General features: G+C 39.7%; 1 protein-coding gene across 30 annotated transcripts in view; it reads left to right on the top strand.

Moving 5' to 3' along the window:
* The window catches only part of LOC138738811 (rho GTPase-activating protein 6-like), a 564,699-nt gene that overhangs the window by 446,140 nt on the left and 100,946 nt on the right, over positions 1–17,613 (top strand). For all 30 annotated transcript variants that reach the window (XM_069889798.1, XM_069889786.1, XM_069889795.1 and 27 more), the window contains one exon: positions 13,286–13,357. In XM_069889798.1, coding sequence (XP_069745899.1) covers positions 13,286–13,357 — 72 coding nt within the window. The remainder of the gene's footprint in view (positions 1–13,285; positions 13,358–17,613) is intronic.

The following is a 17,613-nucleotide window of genomic DNA, read 5'->3' as shown; positions in this document are numbered from 1 at the left end:
ATGTTGAATATTTCAAAATTCTTGTAATCTATATATGTGGTCTATAGCTCTTCACAGCAAAATGTGTGGGATTGTAGATAATTGTACGTTAGAAACACCTTGGCTACTTTGCCAGGACTGAGTTCTGTTGCTTTAAATTTAAATTTAGACATACAGTACTGTTACCTTGCAGACCAACAGCAATAGAAATTCATCGACAGTCTTATTGCTTTTTTTAAAACAATATATTTATTATTAAATACTAATAATATAACACATTAGTCAAATGAACCCCAACGATATGCATGTGTGGGTGCATGTGTGGGTGCATGTGTAGGTGCATGTGTGGGTGCATGTGTGGGTGCATGTGTGGGTGCATGTGTGGGTGCATGTGTGGGTGCATGTGTGGGTGCATGTGTGGGTGCATGTGTGGGTGCATGTGTGGGTGCATGTGTGTCTGCATGTGTGTCTGCATGTGTGTCTGCAGGTGCTTTCAAACTGCCTTGTAAAATGGGGTTAACCGGGCAATTTGCCTGGTTAGCGCCCCACTTACAAGGCAGCTTGAAAGGATCTGACCTGTTCAGCATCGTCCTAAGTCAACCAGGTTCCTGCCCTAACTCGGAGGTAGTCAGGGAACCCAGTTAAACTTACCCAGGACATGTCCACTGGCGGCTTGAACAGCAAAATTGCTGACCTGGTTACTCCTATGATGTCAACTTCAGGGAAATTCTAGCCGAAGTGTCTGCAGTGATTGGGGGAAAAAGGGGTTCGCTGTCAGGGCTTGGAGTGGAAAAGGTAGGGGGGGTGAGAGGTCACTACCACGAAGGTGAGAGAAGAGGGGTCACTGCCATGGGCGAGAGAGGAGAGGGGTCGGCTGCCATGGTAGGAGAGGAGAGGGGTCGGCTGCCATGGTGAGAGAGGAGAGGGGTCAGCTGCCACAGGGGAGAGAGGAGAGGGGTTGGCTGCCACAGGGGAGATAGGAGAGGGGTCACTGCCGCGAGGGAGAGAGGAGAGGGATCTGCTTCTGTAGGGGAGAGAGGAGGGGTCGCTGCCACGGGGGAGAGAGGAGGGGGGGGTCACTGCCACGGGGGAGAGAGGAGATGGGTTGCTGCCATGGTGGAGAGAGAGCGGTCGGCTGCCAGAGGGGAGGGGAGAGGAGAGGGGTCAACTGCTGTGGGGGAGAGAGGAGAGGGGTCGGCTGCCACGGGTTGGGGGGGGAGCGTGATTGACGGTGGGATGGAGACTGACAGCTGGTGAGGGGTCGGGGGAGAGTAGTTTGCATGACGCATCACTTAGCATCATCGTGGGGGCAGGATCCCCCTTAAATCACTGGGTTAGAGATTTACTGGGGCTATCCCCCCTCAGCTTAAAAGGTGCTGGAGGCACCTTTTCTGTGTGTGTGTGTGTGTGTGTGTGTGTGTGTGTGTGTGTGTGTGTGTGTGTGTGTGTGTGTGTGTGTGTGTGTGTGTGTGTGTGTGTGTGTGTGTGTGTGTGTGAGAAAGATATCCTGACCATTACAGCTTAGGCACAATTCTGGAAAGTCATTCCAAGGTTCAATCTTAGAAATCCTGTGTTGAAACGCAGGCTTTTAAACTGATGCCCAGAAGTAATCACAAAGGACGTGGGAGAGACTGAGTGACCGGAATGCCAAAAATTCATGAATCCTTGTTGAGTTGCTTCCATAGAAAAGATCCTTTCGTACAAACAGTTGTCACAACTCCCTTTTCCTTGCGTAGGGGAAATGAAATGAGTGACTTCCATGATGTTTCCAAAATCCAGGTACTGGTCAATCAAAGTGACCTTTCCTTTGGCCACATTGTGGTTGAGTAATTCCCCAGACAGGGAGGATCAGCCGAATTGTCGATTTCACAGTCACTCCACCTCAGTGTTCATGAGATGGCTGCTGATCCATAATGAATGTTTCTTTCAGTGTTCCACTCAGCAACAAAAGTTTTTTTTCTTCCTCCAGAGTATCAACTTAGTCTGTCCTAAATGTTGCCACCCAGTATCGCCACACCTGTGAATGGTTGCAGCCTGTACTAGACCTTAAATGAAATGTGAACTTATAATAGCACGGTAACAGACCCTTTTAGCCCACAAGCCTATAATGCCCAATTATATCCATTTGACCTACAATCCCTGGTAAAATTTGCACTGTGGGAGGAAACTGGAGCACCCAAGGAAAACCCATATAGATACAGAGAGAATGTACAAACTCTTTACAGACAGGGTGGGATTCGAATCCCGGTTTCGATTGCTGATGCTGTAATAGTGTTGTGCGAACAACCATGCCACCCTGTGGGAATGTGGAAAGAAATATTTATCACTGTCTCAAGCATGTGCAAATTCTTTAGGTGTAGACATTAATGCATAATGCACATGTAATCGTGTCCTGCATCTTATCTGCAAACTGCTTCTGGTTGAATTCTAACTTTGATTCCTGCTTCAGCAAATACTGAAAGAACTTCCCTTGATCTGGCCATTGTAATCGGTTATACATATGTCGTCTGTATAATTTTTTGATAAGTAAGCTTTAAACCAAGTATTATACTAGGAAGAGTATGCTTGGTTTATCGTGAATCACGAACGAAGCCTGCCAGCAGTTTTACTTTGTGAGGTGCTTGAGGAGATTCGGTATGTCACCGAAGACTCTCAAAGGCTCATTGCATCACTGTCTGGTAGGGAGGTGCCGAATCTCAAGAGAAGAATAAAACTCCAGAGGGTTATTAACTTGGCCTGCAACATCACAGGCTTCAGACTTCACTCCATCGAGGATATCTACATGAGGTGGTGTCTTAAAAAAGCAGCCTCCATCCTTGAAGATCCCACCACCCAGGCCATGCCCTCTTCACTCTGCTACGATCGGGAAGGAGGTACAGGAGCCAAAGGATGAGGACTAAGCGGCACAAGGACTGCTTCTTCCCTACTGCCATCAGATTCCTGAATGATCAATACACCAAAGATACTGCCTTACTTTTTATGCAGTATTTTAATTTTTTTAATATATGTTTGTTGTTAGATGGTTCATAATATTAATGTTCGCACTATGATGTTCCTGCAAAACACTGAATTTCATGACTTGTTCATGACTTCAAACCCATTCATATCTTCTTACATTTCCTTCAGCCCTTACCTATCAATTCATTTGCCTGAATTAAAGGATAATTTGTAACAGTCAAGGAATCAACCAGCACATCTTTGGGTTGTGAAAGGAGACTAGATCATTCCTAGCCTGGAGTGCTGTTGGCTATGTGGAGTTTGCACCTTCTCCCTGTGACTGCATGTATTTCCACGGTGCCCTGGTTTCCTCTCACATCCCAAGGATATACTGGTAGATTAATTGGCCATTATAGTAGGTGGCTGGTAGGAGAATCCAAGGGGAGTTAACGGACACCTGGGAGAGAATGGGTACAAAGGAATTAACGGCAATTGGATTGATAAGGATTGCTATGGAGCCTCCAGAGACACAATGGCCTAATGGCCTCCTTTGTTACAGGACAGACAAGTTGAATGAAAGATCTCAAGCTAATCTTTTGAGGGAGTTATTCTACTGTGCTAATCCTTAACCAGAGAAAAAGTGATTATTTTAAGAAAATTGAGATGACATAACTGTAATTGGGGGCGTGGAAGCCAACCATTTATTGCCACTTTGCCATTTTTGTTGGCTCTTCAGTGATATCTGAAGTGGCCCATTCATGGAAATTAGTGATGTACAGTCAGTAATGTAATGTACATGATAAATGTTGTATCAAATCAGAGAGCATATTATGTTGTTCTGTCACGAGTGGATAAAAGCAATCAATAACAATGGCAAAAAAATGTTGTCACTGGTTGTATTTCTTCGAATTTTCCTCTCCCTTATATTTAGTCCAGCTAATATCGGGAAGTGGGAAGTTTTATGTGTGGTGAAAGTGACATGCTTATTCACCCTGAGGTTTCAAATGAATATTCATGTCGGGTACAGTTTGGGCTTCCTGGTTAACATATAATTTAAAAAAATAAAGTCACATTATTTTAACAAATTTGGGAACCGTACATGGAATACAACAGAGAAGGCCTACCACAGACCTCCACCCCCTAAAATGATAGAATGAGAAGAGAAAATGACCTGATCCAGTGTGTAAAAGTAGATTAAAGAATCTAAGAAATAAACAGTACAGCAGGTGGTTGGTTAGCCCATCATTGTTCTTTGGCAGAGTTATTCAGTTTGTCTTGTTCCCCTTCTGCAAATGTATCCATTTCCTGTGGAAATTACCATTCAATCTATTTGTAGCCATTAAGATGACATGTCAAAATAACACAATCTGCTGTGTAAATGTTTCACCTCTGTCTTGGGTAAACTTATACCTCTCATTTTGTTTGTTTTAGATTGGTCACAGTGTTCAAGCTACCGAAAGAAAATAGACACACACACCGAGAGCAGTTCAGTTTATACAAGTCTTTATTACTAAATCTAAAGCTGAATTCACACTACAATATGCAAGCCCTTCCCAATTATACTTATCAATGCCTGGACTGGTCCCAACTGCCAAAGCGAGGCGATGACTGCACACTTGTAGTAGGTTGTCTGGGCGCCGGTAGCAGCTTCTCCACCTTCCTGGACCGGGACGTCGGTTTGGAATCTTGAAGTTCTTCTTCTTGCTGAGAGATGTTGCCACCTCTTGGAGAGTCTCAAACTTCAGCAGTGGGACCATGGCTTATATTACCCAAAAGTTGTTTACTTCAGATCTTATCTCTTTGAACAAATGATTTAATTATCTTCAAGGTCTCCTGACAGTCTGCGACCAACAAAAGACAACTGCATCTCTTGGCCTCATGGTGGAAGTTGGATAATGTCTACTGATTCATATGCATCCCTGGGCCCCATAGTGTAAATTTAAGATAATGTCTTCCTTTCAACTGCATCCTGGGCCCCATAGTGGAATTTAGATGTGTCTACTAAATATGCATCCTAGGCCTCATAGTGGAATTGCGATTATGTCTTCTGATGGAATTGCATCCCTTCTTGCATAAGCTGGTCTCGGGGCCCCATGGTGGAATTTAGATTTTCTGATGCAACTGCATCAGCTGGTCTAAATCTTCCATTACAACCTCATTCATCGCTGACCTGTCTTTTTTTAAAAAATATTTTATTTTTCACACTGTGAACCACATTAACCAAAATAAACACAAATATTTCCCTCTTGAATATACACAGAGGCATTTTCTCCCCTTCTTTTCCCCCTCCCTTCCCTCCCTCCTTCCCACCACAATAAAACCATTAAACAATGTCATCACACAATGAAAATAAACAAGAAAATTGTGTCATCTATTTTTACACACTAGGTCAGTTCATTTCATCTTCTTCTCATTCTATCATTTTAGAGGGTGGAGGTCCGCAGTAGGTCCTCTCTGCTGTGTTCCATGTATGGTTCCCAAATTTGTTCAAATAATGTGACTTTATTTTTTAAATTATATGTTATTTTTTTCCAATGGAAAACATTTATTCATTTCTATGTACCATTGCTGTATTCTCAGACTCTCTTCTGATTTCCAAGTTGACACTATACATTTTTTTGCTACAGCTAAGGCTATCATAATAAATCTTTTTGCGGTTCATCCAGTTTGAGGCCTAATTCTTTACTTCTTATATTACTTAGAAGAAAGATCTCTGGATTTTTTGGTATGTTGCTTTTTGTGATTTTATTTAATATCTGATTTAGATCTTCCCAAAACTTTTTCACTTTCTCACATGGCCAAATTCCATGTACTGTTGTTCCCATTTCCTTCTTATAGCGAAAACATCTATCTGATAATGTTGGATCCCATTTTTTTTAACTTTTGGGGTGTGATATATAGCCTGTGTAACCAATTATATTGTATCATCCGTAACCTCGTATTTATTATATTTTTCATAGTTCCAGAGCATAACTTTTCCCATGTTTCATTTTTTATCTTTATGTTTAAATCTTTTTCCCTCTTTTGTTTGGGTTTATAGCTTATTTCATCATTTTCTTTCTCTTGCAGTTTGATGTACATGTTTGTTATAAATCTTTTTATTATTGTTGTTTCTGTAATCACATATTCAAAGCTGCTTCCTTCTGGTAATCTCAGTCTGCTTCCCAATTTGTCCTTCAAGTAGGTTTTCAGCTGGTGGTACGCAAACATTGTACCATGAGTTATTCCATATTTGTACTTCATTTGTTCAAATGATAATAAATTATTTCCCAAAAAACAATTGTCTATTCTTTTAATTCCTTTTCTCTCCCATTCTCTAAAGAAAAGGTTATCTATTGTGAAAGGGATTAGCTGATTTTGCGTCAATAATAATTTTGGTAGTTGGTAATTTGGTTTTTTTTTCCTTTCTACGTGAATCTTCTTCCATATGTTGAGTAAATGGGGCAGTACTGGTGAACTTCTATATTGCACCAGTTTTTCATCCCACTTATAAAGTATATGTTCTGGTACCTTCTCCCCTATTTTATCTAGCTCTATGTTAGTCCAATCTGGTTTTTCCCTTGTTTGATAAAAATCTGAAAGATACATTAATTGTGCTGCTCTATAATAATTTTTAAAGTTTGGTAGCTGCAAACTGCCTTGTTTGTACCATTCTGTTAATTTATCTCGCGTTTTCTCGGTTTCCACCATTTCCATAAGAATTTCCTTAATATTCTCTTTAGTTCATTGAAGAATTTCTCTGTTAAAGGAATTGGTAATGATTGAAATAGGTATTTAATCCTTGGGAAGATATTCATTTTAATGCAATTTACCCTTCGTATCAGTGTTAGTGGTAATCCTTTCCAATGTTCTAAGTCATCCTGCAATTTCTTCATTAATGGGTGATAATTTAATTTGTATAGGTGTCTTAAATTATTATCTAATCTAATACCTAGGTATCAGATTGCTTGTGTTTGCCATTTAAATGGTGATTCTTTTTTAAACTCTGTGTAATCTGCATTATTCATTGGTATCGCTTCCCTTTTATTTGCGTTGATCTTGTACCCCAATATTTCTCCATATTCCTTCAATTTCTTATATAGTTCTTGATATTTCTGGTTCTGTTAAGTATTCTATGATGTCATCTGCAAATAAACTGATTTTATATTCCTTCTCCTTTATTTTTATCCCTTTTATTTTATTTTCTGTTCTTATCAGTTCTTCCAATGGTTTTATTGCTAAAACGAACAGTGAGGGAGATGGTGGACATCCCTGCCTAGTTGACCTGCTTAATTTAAATTGGTTTGATATATATCTATTTACTGTCACCTTTTCCAATGGTTCCTTATATACTGCTTTAATCCAATTAATATATTTTTCTGGTAGGTTGAACCTCTGTAATATTTTGAATAAATAATTCCATTCAACCCTGTCAAAGGCTTTCTCTGCGTCTAAAGCAACAGCCGCTGTTGGTATCTTATTTCCTTATACTGCATGGATTAAGTTAATGAACGTACAGACATTGTCCATTGTTCGTCTTTTCTTAAAAAATCCAGTTTGATTTTGTTTTACTATTTTTGGTACACAGTTGGCCAATCTGTTTGCTAATAATTTTGCTATTATTTTATAATCTGAATTAAGTAGAGATATTGGTCTATATGATGCTGGTGTTGGTGGATCTTTCTGCATCTTTGGTATGACTGTAATTATTGCTGTTCTACATGAATCTGGCAAGTTTTGTGTTTCTTCTATCTGGTTCATTACTTCCAGGAGAGGAGGAATTAATAACTCTTTAAATGTTTTATAGAACTCTATTGGGAGTCCTTCCTCTCCAGGCATTTTATTGTTCGGTAGCTTTTTTAATATATCCTGTATTTCCTCTATTTCGAATGGTTTTATCAATTTGTTTTGCTCCTCTTCTTGCAATATTGGTGGTTCAATTTTAGCTAAAAACTCATCTATTTTGTCTTCTTTCCCTTCGTTCTCAGTTCGGTATAATTGTTCATAGAATTCCTTAAAGTTTTAATTGATCTCTGTTGGGTTATATGTAATTTGTTTGTCCTTTTAAATGGCAAACACAGTTCTTTTAGCTTGTTCTGTTTTAAGTTGCCAGGCTAGTATTTTGTGCCTTTTTTCTCCTAGCTCATAATACTTCTGCTTTATTTCCATTATTTTCTTTTCCACCATATAGGTTTGTAATGTTTCGTTTTTTTTTTGTCCGCCAATTCTCATCTTTTTGTTTTATCTTTCCTTGTTTCTAGTTCTTTTTCTGTACTTACTATCTCCCTTTCCAACTGTTCTATTTCCTGATTGTGGTCCTTTTTCATCTTTGTTACATAACTTATTATCTCCCCTCTAATGAAGGCTTTCATTGCATCCCATAATATAAATTTGTCTTTCACTGATTCTGTATTTATTTCAAAGTATATTTTAATTTGGCACTCAATAAATTCTCTAAATTCCTGTCTTTTAAGTAGCATGGAGTTTAATCTCCATCTATGTGTTCTTGGTGGGATGTCCTCCAGTTCTATTGCTAATAACAGGGGTGAGTGATCAGATAGCAATCTAGCTTCATATCAGTTTTCCTAACTCTCCCTTGGATATGGCCTGACAACAGGAACAGGTCAATCCTTGAGTATGTTTTATGTCTACTTGAATAATATGAGTATTCCTTCTCCTTTGGGTGTTTTCTCCTCCATATATCCAAAAGTTGCATTTCCTGCATTGATTTAACCATAAATTTGGCTACTTTATTGTTTTTGCTAGTCTTTTGTCCAGTTTTATCCACCTTTGGGTCCAAATTAAAGTTAAAGTCTCCTCCTATCAATATATTCCCCTGCGTATCTTTCTTCAAAAAAATATCTTGCATAAACTTTTGATCCTCTTCATTAGGTGCATATATATTGACCAAATTCCAGAATTCTGAATATATCTGACACTATCATTACATACCTCCCTGCTGGATCTATTATTTTCTCCTCTATTTTGATTGGTACATTTTTATTGATTAATATAGCTACACCTCTGGCTTTTGAATTATATGATGCTGCCGTTACGTGCCCTACCCAGTCTCTCCTTAATTTATTATGTTCTACTTCAGTTAGATGCACTTCCTGCACGAATGCTATATCTATTTTTTCTTTTTTCAGGAAATTTAATAGCCTCTTCCTTTTGATTTGGTTATGTATTCCATTAATAGTTATAGTCATACAGTTCAACATGGCCATCTCATACTCTGTTTACACCATTTCTGCTTCTTCACCACCACCTTCCCTCTTTTCCCCATTTTCATCTCTCAGTTTTCCCTTTTTGAACTCAATGAATAACAACACTTCTAAAACATAAAATACTTCAACCACTCCCACATCTAAAATATCCTTAACCCCAAGAGTCCGCCCTCTCTCTGAGTCGCCCCTTTTCTCTTGATGGGCAACCACAACTCCCCTCTCCATTCGGATTGCAAACTCGTTTGCAAGTGTCAAATGATTTCGCAGTGTCTGTTACTCTCTCCCACCCAACCCCCTCCAGAAAAGACTTTTATCTTCACATTAAAACAAAGCTCACCCTTTTTTCTTCTCTTTTTTCCCCCATTCTCCTTTACTTCCCTTTTCTTTCCCTTCTTTAGTTCTTACTTATACATTATTTTTACATCTTTATAGGTAGTTTGTCGTCATTCTTCATTCTTGTTACATCTCTTCATCTCTCTTTCTGTCCTGCAGGCATTGTGCAAATTCTCATGCTTTCTCCAGATCCAAAAACAATCTGTTTTGCTCCCCCGGGATAACTATTTTAAGCACAGCTGGATATCTTACCATAAATTTATAGCTTTTGTTCCATAGGATTGATTTTGCTGTGTTAAACTCCTTCCTCTTCTTTAGGAGTTCAAAACTTATGTCTGGGTAAAAAAAAAATCTTTTGACCCTTGTACTCCAATGGTTTTTTTGTCTTCTCTAATTTTATTCCTTGACTTTTCTAATATATTTTCTCTTGTCGTGTATCTCAGAAATTCTACTAAAATGGATCTTGGTTTTTGTTTTGACTGTGGTTTCGTGGCTAGTGTTCCGTCTACCCTTTCTATTTCCATTCCTTCCTGTATTTCTGGCATTCCCAGGACTTTTGGGATCCATTCTTTTATAAATTATTTCATATTTTTGCCTTCTTCATCTTCCTTTAGGCCCACCATCTTTATATTGTTTTGCCTACTATAGTTTTCCATTATATCAATCTTCTGAGCTAACAACTCTTGTGAAACATTAACTTTTTTGTCACTTTCTTCCAATTTTCTTTTTAAGTCATTCACTTCAATTTCTACAGCCATTCTTGTTCTTCCACATTCTCTAATCTTTTCCCTATTTCTGTTATGACCAGCTCTATTCTACTCACTTTTTCTTCTCTACTTTTCATTTCACTAAATTCTAATGTCAACCATTCTTTTAATGATCTCATTTGTTCTTGAATTTTTTTTAATCTATATACTGTCCATCTATTTTACCTTCTATTCCTCTGTGCAGAGCTTGATGTTCTTCTTCTTCTGTGTTTGCTCTTGGGTTTGTCTTCTACTTCACTTCCTTGTATCTGTGTCTCTTCTGACTTTCTTGTTGAGCTCTTGCCTCAGTTTGTTGGGTGTTTTTTTTCATGGTTTCTTGTTGTTGGTCCTCTTCTTCTGGGCTAGATATCTGTTGGGCTTCCTGTTGCTGTTTTTCTTTCTTATCACTCCCTTTCTCTTTGCTTTCCTCTTCTTCCAGCTGAGAGCCTTGCTGTCAGGCATCTCTATTGTGCACAATTGCGCACTTCTGTTTGGCTCAGTGACCTACATTTGCAGTCCAGCAGTCAGGAAGTCATGACCTGTGGGGTCTCCACTAACCTCGGGGAGTGGACTCCTCTGTCCATGGCGGGTCCCTGCCTCTTCATGCAAGTAAGGCCTTCTCCTTTCTCGTCCAGCGTCTTTCCTTTTTTTCCCATTGTTTTTGGTTTTTCCTTCTTAGGTGCCATTTTCTTTCTTTCCTCCACAACTTTATCTTTTATTTGTTGTGTTTTGTGTTTCTTGAGCTTTGTGTTTTCTTCACTTTATTTCTTCTTTTCTGGAGAGGGCAGGTATTCTCCTACTGGCCACTACTCCATCACGTGACTCCTGTCGCTGACCTTTCTTAAGCACCTTGAATGTTCTCCAATTTTCCATCCTCATTCAAGTGGAATTGTTTTCTTCATCAAGCCCCTTAAATTTTGAGGATCTCAAAGAAATCATGATGTACCCACCTCAGGTTTGGTTCTATGCTCTGTGGACTATCTACATTATTAATTTTCTTGTATATAGTACTACTCAAACAAATAGCCTTGGTACTGTCTCCCAGGCTGGAATCTTTTGGAGATGGTGGTTGATCTATTTTCCAGTTTTGTTATCTCTTGCCGTTATCCGTAGTTGGTTACATTTATACATTGCAAAGAAATGCTATTGCCCTGCAGTAAGCAGATTTTTTTTTGTGAACTCAGAAGCCAGGTGAATTCCTGGATTTAAGAGAAACTGACCAAAGTAGAGAGTAACCTGGACTGACTCTAAAGATGAATAGAGTCAGGAGACAAATGGCCGCAATGATGAGTGGCTTGTTTGTTGAGGAATATAGAGCACAACTAAGAAAGGGAGACGTTAAAATGGTTATGTCTGATTAATTAAGTCAGATTTAGTTAAGCTCCTGAAATCTTGGTGCCAAGTGTCTTGAGTGGAAAGAAAGATGGCGGGGGTGTTAGAGTGTTGCAGCACCACTCAGAGGGCAGAATGTATAGTTGCAGTAGTTGGCATCATCTTCAGGGTAGTAACTAGTTTTAAATCACAGCCTTTTCTTTTTTCAATATTTTTATTGGATTTTACAGAAATAGTACATAAATAGAAGCCATCAATCAAAGGTAATATATGAAAAAGAATATAAACTCAATATCATAACAGTCAAACAGGGAAAAAAAAGAGGTCACAGCTTTTTAAATTGAGTTGATGAGAATTCATCATTATATACAGTGTACAGATGCATCAAAATTCTTACTTGCTACAGTCGAACTGGTACGAAGGACACACCAAGAACAAAAATGGAAATTTAATTACCACAGTGTCCAAGACAGGAAAAGAGATTGTAAATTTGAAAGGATAGATAAAACAGTTGCAGTTAGTTCATGGGGCAAAACTAACGTTTTAACAGTGCAGATAAGAACCTTTGGTAGTTTCAGAGTTGCAGTATTTTGGGGTTAGGATGGTCAAGAGAAATTCAAGATTCTGATAAAATAAAAACTGTGTGGTCAACCTGTAGTAGATGCAGAAAGTTGCTTTCAGGATAATTTGCCTAATCTAACAGCTGCTAGTGATTTTCTTGAGGGGGTTGCCATGGGTATATGTGAATATTTTTAAATTTATCTACCTTTTACATTTATTTTTCTGTCTTGTCATATTGTAGTCATTTAATTTGTACTTTTGTAGTTGGTATATCTTACACACATATATATTTAAACAATAAACTCTCATCTCATCTCTCCTTGTGCTTGTCCCTGTGATGTAGCAGACTGTTCCAGGCATTTTATCAAGAAGGACCCTTCCAGAGCTCACTTCTCCCACTCCTTCTAGACATGTTAGGTTTTGTTAGAAGGTTGCACCTTTTCCCACCCTTGCTGAGTTTACCCAGAAGGAGTACAGGTACTTTGTCTTCCTCTGGGATATGGACCAGTATTTTCTTCAAGGTCAAAATTGATGTCCTTGGCCTAATCCAACACTGCCATTGGGCCTAGTGCTGGTTCCATATTCATAAAATGAAGGATCATCTGCCATTGATCAGTTCTGCAGGGAGAATCACTAAAACACTAGATTCATTTATTCTTGATGGAAAGCTTTATAGTGAGCCATTAATTTTCACTTTAATAACTCAGCAACAGGAGCGATTAAGGTCCACAGTGGATGTTGTGAGTCATTGAAATGAGATTACTGCTGATTCTACTCCTATATCTTTCTTAAGGGGAGATGATAATGAAAAGTCTGAGTTGGTTGCTAAGATTCCTCTTCTGCATTGTGGTGCATCGCAGCTGTGGTGCACCAGTGGTAGAAGGAGTGGATATTTTAGTGGTAGCCAGAAGGACGTCCCTGTTCAGTATCCCGGATGCATTGAAAAATTAATATTGTAACTACGATTATTCTAATGCCTTTGGATTTTCAAGCCAGTGAATATAGGTCACACGATAAGGGTGATTATGACAATACATCTTAGTGAGGAAGACTCAAACATTCCACAGCACTGACCTAAATGTTTTGCTTTGCATCTTTATATACAAAAACTTTGTGGAGTTTGGCTGTAAATTTCATGTTCATTCTCAACTTCAGTAAATAAATTTATGTCCTTTGTTACTTTATTTACAGATGGACAAAAACGGAAGAAATCCCTGAGACGGAAGTTGGACTCTCTTGGCAAAGAAAAGAACAAAGATAAAGGTGAAAAATCCAGTATATTTAAAATAAACAAATAAATGATTTACTTAAATCTTGAAATCTGGATAGTTCAAAGCTTGGATAATTAATTACTTGTAACTATCACCATTTTAGAACCAGAAAAAAACTCACATTCCTCTAACCCACCCCTCCCTCAATTCCATTCCTTGAACTTCTGGCGGAACTGTCAAAGCAAATCATCCAGAAATTCTGTGAATAGCTTCTATTTTGTAAGTTAAACAAAGACTTTAAAACTAAATTAAAATTTCATTTTACCAAGAGATTATCAATGAGGAAGATTGGTGGTTACAATGGAAGAAATAGAAAGAAGTTAAAAAGTTTTAGTGCTGTGGACGGGGAGCATACAGTTTGATAGAAGAAGCAAATAATCAATCCGATAAATGTGTTCCAGGAGGCAGGGATATTGTTTCTGAAATGTCAACAGAAAAAAAGTTACCATTGTCATCAGTGGTCTTCTTATTAACTGTGAAGAGTTAACATTTTAATTAAGCCACAGATTACTTGCAATACTTAGCTCAACAGTAAAACCAGAAATTGAGATTTGAGGATGTCCTCAGATGAACATCTTCCAAATTAAATTTTGCTTCTTTGTCTGGTCCTCTGTCACTCATCTGCAATAATAGATTACATTGCTACAAGATCATTGGGCAAGGTGAGCACAAGGAATTTTAAAATGGGGGCAAGGACTTTGAAAGCAGATAATGTGAGGCCATATAAATCAATGAAGATTGGGATAATGGAAAAGAGTGATTTAGCAAAAGATGGATTATTCTGACCAAGAAGATCACCTTGGAATGACCAATGCACAAAGGGAATATCATTATTGGATGCATTAGTTATGAATATTGAATGAGAAAATTATTTAAAGAGTGATCTTGTGCATTATCTATTAAGCATTGACATGTTTGTGTCTGAAATGGCTTGATAAGTCTGGAAAGTACAACAATTTGCCAGACAATTGGTGTGATAAGTTTCACAAAAAGATTCCATAACACCAGGCCATTGAGATTAACCAAATGTTTGAAAATCTCATCTGTACTTATTGAACACTTGTAACATTTGTGATAATAACAACTGAATTTTTTTTAATTGAATGATTCTGCACGAGGACAGTGCGATTTGCACTTTTACAATCAATTTACTCTTATTAAACATAAACGTGAGTTCCTGTCATTATGAGGGTGATGTGGAGTCTTGCCTGAAAGCTGATTGAAGTGCCCAGAACCTGTCCGGTATGTGTCACAATGATGTGTGCTTATCTTTATCATGAAACAGGATCATGCTTCACTCATTTTGCCAAGGGCAGGTCTTTCCTGGAGTTGGCTTTCACCACTCCCTCCTTGATTTTCAAAATCTTCAAGAGATCTGGCACTTTTCAGACCCTGGCATTGCAGTCATCCAGGAGAATTAATCTGTTACCCTCCTGGATATGAATTAGGCCTTTGCTTTTCCAGTGCTGAAGTAAAATTTTTTCCTCGACCTCATCTGTAGCTCTCAGGGTTGAGGCAGATGTAGTGGTAACACTAGATGCTCGTCCAGCAGTAGATTGAGCTGAAAGGTTATGAGAATTTTGCTGGTCCCAAGGGAGAATCACTGAACCACCAAACAAGCCCATTACTTACAGCAAAGCTAATTCCTCAGATATGTTGTTCGTCTCCAGTTTGCCATTCCAGAGGAAGCAGAAGAAGGTGTATTCACCATTTTGTTGTTGAGCTGGCCATCTTCGACCCAACACTGTTTCATTCAGGGTAACATTGAGGGTTGATGTTCCGAATACTGAGTTTGTTTTGAGGAGTAGAAGTCGGTGGTGGTAATGATGGATAGTGGGTAGATTTGACAGATCGAGGTCTAGATACAGTAGCAAGTGGTCTTTCAAATGATTGAAGGCCAGGTACACGCACATACATCCTTGCTCAATGATGCCTGCCTGTTTAACCATACAATTCTCAACCTTAGTCCTAACTGTTCCTTTATCTCTTTTTCCCATAAGACAGCAAAATATTTTATAACTACAAAAGGATAGAGGTCCAAGAGCCTGGCAGCTGTTGGAATGAAAATATTTCTTAAATCTTGAGGTGCTAGACTTCAGGCTTTTGTACCTTCTGCCTAAAGGTAGCAGCAAGCAGAAGAGCTTTACAGAACAATCAAACGTACATGACTTTGGGACCGATAAAACCACTTTGAACAATGGAAGCTTCATAGTCCAAACCACAAATGAATTTCAAGTATGCTGGTGATGCTGCAGATGTACCACTTACAAATGCTAGTACGTTTAAATTATAAATTTATGTTCTTATCAACTGTGAAGAGTTAACATTTTAATTAAGCCACAGTTTACTTGCAATACTTAGCTCAACAGTAAAACCAAAAATTGAGATTTGAGGATGTCCTCAGATGAACATCTTCCAAATTAAATTTTGTTTCTTTTTCTGGTCCTGTGTCACTCATCTGCAATAATAGATTGTATCCCTCTTCCTGCTTTGAAACAAATCATGTAATGCAGCAATGAGAATTCTGAGTATAAAAGTAAGGAGGTCATGTTGTACTATATAAAACTTTGGTTAAACCACACTTGGACTACTGTGTCCAGATCTGGTCACCCCCTTGAGGAATCATGTAGAGGCTCTGGAAAGGATGCAGAAGAGGTTTACCTGTATGTTACCTGGTTTAGAGGGTAGAGTAGTGGGGTGTGGGGGGGGGGTGGTGGTGCGGGTGTGGAGGAGATTTGACAAACTTTGGTTGTGTTCTTTGGAATGTGAGAGGTAGTGATAGGATGGAATGTTGCACACTACAAGACATTAAGGTGAGGAGGAAGACATTTAAGGGAGATTTGCAGCGCAAATATTTTAAACAGAGAGTGGAGCTGGGTGCCTGGTACAGACTGCCAGGAGTACTGCTGGAAGGTGATACAATAGTAGCACTTAAGAGGCTTCTAGATAGACATATAAATGTGGAGGGATGCCTATCAGGTGCAAGCAGCAGAGCTTTAGTTTGATTTGGATATCATGTTCAGCCCAAACATGTGGGCTAATGGGTCTGTTTCTGGCAATTCATTGCAGGAAAGCATTTATTTTATATAGTCAATCCAACAATTAGTGGGCCTTTGAGGGGCGTGTAACAGTAATTGAGATATGCACACAAACGTATACCTATATCTTTTCTTTCTTTCTTTTTCTTTGGCTTGGCTTCGCGGACGAAGATTTATGGAGGGGGTAAAAAGTCCACGTCAGCTGCAGGCTCGTTTGTGGCTGACAAGTCCGATGCGGGACAGGCAGACACGATTGCAGCGGTTGCAAGGGAAAATTGGTTGGTTGGGGTTGGGTGTTGGGTTTTTCCTCCTTTGCCTTTTGTCAGTGAGGTGGGCTCTGCGGTCTTCTTCAAAGGAGGTTGCTGCCCGCCAAACTGTGAGGCGCCAAGATGCACGGTTTGAGGCGTTATCAGCCCACTGGCGGTGGTCAATGTGGCAGGCACCAAGAGATTTCTTTAGGCAGTCCTTGTACCTTTTCTTTGGTGCACCTCTGTCATGGTGGCCAGTGGAGAGCTCGCCATATAACACGATCTTGGGAAGGCGATGGTCCTCCATTCTGGAGACGTGACCCATCCAGCGCAGCTGGATCTTCAGCAGCGTGGACTCGATGCTGTCGACCTCTGCCATCTCGAGTACTTCGACGTTAGGGATGTAAGCGCTCCAATGGATGTTGAGGATGGAGCGGAGACGACGCTGGTGGAAGCGTTCTAGGAGCCGTAGGTGGTGCCGGTAGAGGACCCATGATTCGGAGCCGAACAGTATACCTATATCTTCTTCTTCTTTGGCTTGGCTTCGCGGACGAAGATTTATGGAGGGGGTAAAAAGTCCACGTCAGCTGCAGGCTCGTTTGTGGCTGACAAGTCCGATGCGGGACAGGCAGACACGATTGCAGCGGTTGCAGGGGAAAATTGGTTGGTTGGGGTTGGGTGTTGGGTTTTTCCTCCTTTGCCTTTTGTCAGTGAGGTGGGCTCTGCGGTCTTCTTCAAAGGAGGTTGCTGCCCGCCAAACTGTGAGGCGCCAAGATGCACGGTTTGAGGCGTTATCAGCCCACTGGCGGTGGTCAATGTGGCAGGCACCAAGAGATTTCTTTAGGCAGTCCTTGTACCTTTTCTTTGGTGCACCTCTGTCATGGTGGCCAGTGGAGAGCTCGCCATATAACACGATCTTGGGAAGGCGATGGTCCTCCATTCTGGAGACGTGACCCATCCAG

The sequence above is a fragment of the Narcine bancroftii genome, chromosome 7 (genome assembly GCF_036971445.1).
Source record: "Narcine bancroftii isolate sNarBan1 chromosome 7, sNarBan1.hap1, whole genome shotgun sequence".
Lineage (NCBI taxonomy): Eukaryota > Metazoa > Chordata > Chondrichthyes > Torpediniformes > Narcinidae > Narcine > Narcine bancroftii.
This window is presented reverse-complemented; position numbering and strand designations above follow the sequence as displayed.